At 32.6% G+C, this 2659-nt stretch overlaps 1 protein-coding gene across 1 annotated transcript in view; it reads left to right on the top strand.

Moving 5' to 3' along the window:
* The window catches only part of Fbxl5 (F-box and leucine rich repeat protein 5), a 32480-nt gene that overhangs the window by 8253 nt on the left and 21568 nt on the right, over positions 1-2659 (top strand). Inside the window, exon 5 of the mRNA XM_015481969.2 lies at positions 907-1032. Coding sequence (XP_015337455.1) covers positions 907-1032 — 126 coding nt within the window. The remainder of the gene's footprint in view (positions 1-906; positions 1033-2659) is intronic.

The following is a 2659-nucleotide window of genomic DNA, read 5'->3' as shown; positions in this document are numbered from 1 at the left end:
CCCCCCCCCAAGAGGATATTTTGAATGTCTGGGGACAGTTTTGCTTGTCCCATCTTTGGATATTTTATTGGCATCTAGTTAGTAGAGGCCAGAGTGCTGCTAAGTACCCTGCAGTACATATATCAACCCCCCACAACAAAGAATTGCCCAGCTTAAAATGTCAGTGGTGTCTAGATTGAAAAACCCTAAATTCAGATATAAGAGTTTAGTAAATTAACTCTGCATTGTCTCTCACTTTACAGTTTTATGATTTGGTTACATTATATTCTCCAGGATCTATAAATTTGTAGTTTTGCTTTACCTTAGTCTTTCCTTTTCATTTGTGTTCCCACCTACTTCTGAATTGCTCACTGATTGCTTACTACAGGGTAGAAAGTTGCGTTTCCTTTCGTTTATTAGCTGTCATCGTAATGGAGCCAGTGTGAAGCCATGGTAGGAGACAAAGGTTAGGTTATTTTCAGTGATTTTTAAAATTGCATGTAAGGCTATTGATAATGTTTTTCATAGCAAAATAATTACCATTAAACTTATTTTTCTAAAGGTAAAATTAAAAAGCTTTTATATAGAGAGTAGATACATAGCAGATGTATACCAGACTATGTAAATTTTTGTAGTTCTGTTATTGTTTTAGAAAGATTTATTTGGAAAAATATAAGCTATTAATTAATTAATTAGTTGGACCCATATAGACATAGTTATTTTAAGTATGTTTGAAATTGAAGCTTATGCTTATTTAAGTCTATTTTTCTTACTCACCCATTAAATATTTCTAAAATAATAGATGATTCATTGCCTGAAGCTTGAAACATTTTTTAATGTAGAGATTTTTATTAAAAATAGGTTAATTTTTTTGTGGTGATAGATGATCTGATCTTTCTATGTTCCTCTTATTTATTCATTGAGTAGGTGACTGGTATAGTGGTCCTGCTACTGAACTTGATACTGAGCCTGATGAGGAATGGGTGAAAAGTAGGAAAGATGAAAGTCGTGCTTTTCAGGAGTGGGATGAAGATGCTGATATAGATGAATCTGGTAAGCCATATTTGGAATTAAAATTATTACATAGTGTTTACTAACAGTATATTTGATAATTATTAAGTGTTAAGAGTCATGTGTTTTGTGTTTTCTAAAGAAACTTGTCTTTTAGTCTATTATTTAAAATTTAAAGTTACAGTAATAATAATAATGTTACTCTATTTGGAGTTCTTTTAAAAAATGTGTAGTGTTGTTTCCCATTTTTTAAAATATTCAAATAAAAAAGCCAGAAAAGGATGTCTGTTTTCCATATGGAAATAAAGTACAGTCATTATAGTGCTTTATAGTTTATAATGTATTTCTTAGGGCCATTTCATTAAGTCTGTTCATCAGCATTTATTGAGTCATCTGTGGCCCAGAGGGGGGAACCATGAAACTGTTGAGTCTGTTTATTCATTTCTAAAGTCATAACACTTGCCTCATAAAGTAATTGTAGAATTAAGAAGTAAGGTCTATGGAAATTCTGGGCTGGGGTTGTAGCTCAATGGTAGAGCGCATGCCAGGCATGCATGAGTCACTGCATTCAGTCTCCAGCACTGAAAAAAAAGAAAAGATCCACATATGATATTTCTTTGTAGGTTGTAAAATGTTATAAAAACTAGTGCAGTCATCCAGTAAGCCATATGAGAAGTTCAAGGGTAAACAAGGGTGTTTCCCTACCCTTAAAGAACTCACATGTAGAGAGTTGAGAATGTATAATTCTTAATTTGTGATACATAATGAAAGATGCTGCAATAGATGTACAGAGAGATGCTGCTTGGGAGTATAGAAGACCTAAATTCTGTCATAAGTATTATTTTAGATAATTAACTAAAATATTGATGAAATAGTAGAATAACAGACGGGAAGTCGTCTTTTCTTTGGTAAACGTGAAACTGTAGGAAATTTCTATTTATGAAAACTTCCCACTTTAAAAAATAAGTTGACCTGGTAAAAGACTAAATATGTGGAAAATAAGGACAGTAAGTATAGAACTTGTTGTTTCAGCAACTAAAATAGTTTACTTTTTTGAAATGAAGATGTTACCTTTGGTATAGTTTTGCATGTTGGAAGGTACTTCATAAGGAAGAAATCTATTAATATCAGTTAGATTGGAGGATACACTCGCCTGTGAGGGATGAACGGGATATCATAGTGAACAAAATGGAGAAAACCCTTGGTTTTGTTGAGCTTAGAATTGGAAAGGGGAAATGGACAAAGTAAAGTAAAGATAGTTATACACCATATGAGAAGGGGACAGATTTTATGGAGAAAAATAAAGAAGGGAAAGTGTGCCTGAAAGAGGGGAAAGAAGTGGCAGTTTTAAAGAGTGATTAATTTAAGTCCCTTGAGAAATTTGAGCAAAGATCTGAAGGAGATGTGGTTTTTCTCATAAGTCACTTCAAGGAAGACTTAATTTATCTTTCCAAGAAAATTAGCTCATAATATCCATGATAAGAATTTTAAAGGCCTTACCAAACTAGTGTATTTGTTTCAGTCTTAAACATAGTAAAAAGATGATCATCTGTTTTTTCCTTCATATCCAAGGGGAAGTTTCAAGGGTGGAGTACTTGCTTTTGCATATGCAAGATTCTGGGTTCCATCCCAACACCAAAAAAAAAAAAAAAAAAAAAAAAAAAAAAAA

This window comes from Marmota marmota, unplaced genomic scaffold (assembly GCF_001458135.2).
Source record: "Marmota marmota marmota unplaced genomic scaffold, marMar, whole genome shotgun sequence".
Lineage (NCBI taxonomy): Eukaryota > Metazoa > Chordata > Mammalia > Rodentia > Sciuridae > Marmota > Marmota marmota.
This window is presented reverse-complemented; position numbering and strand designations above follow the sequence as displayed.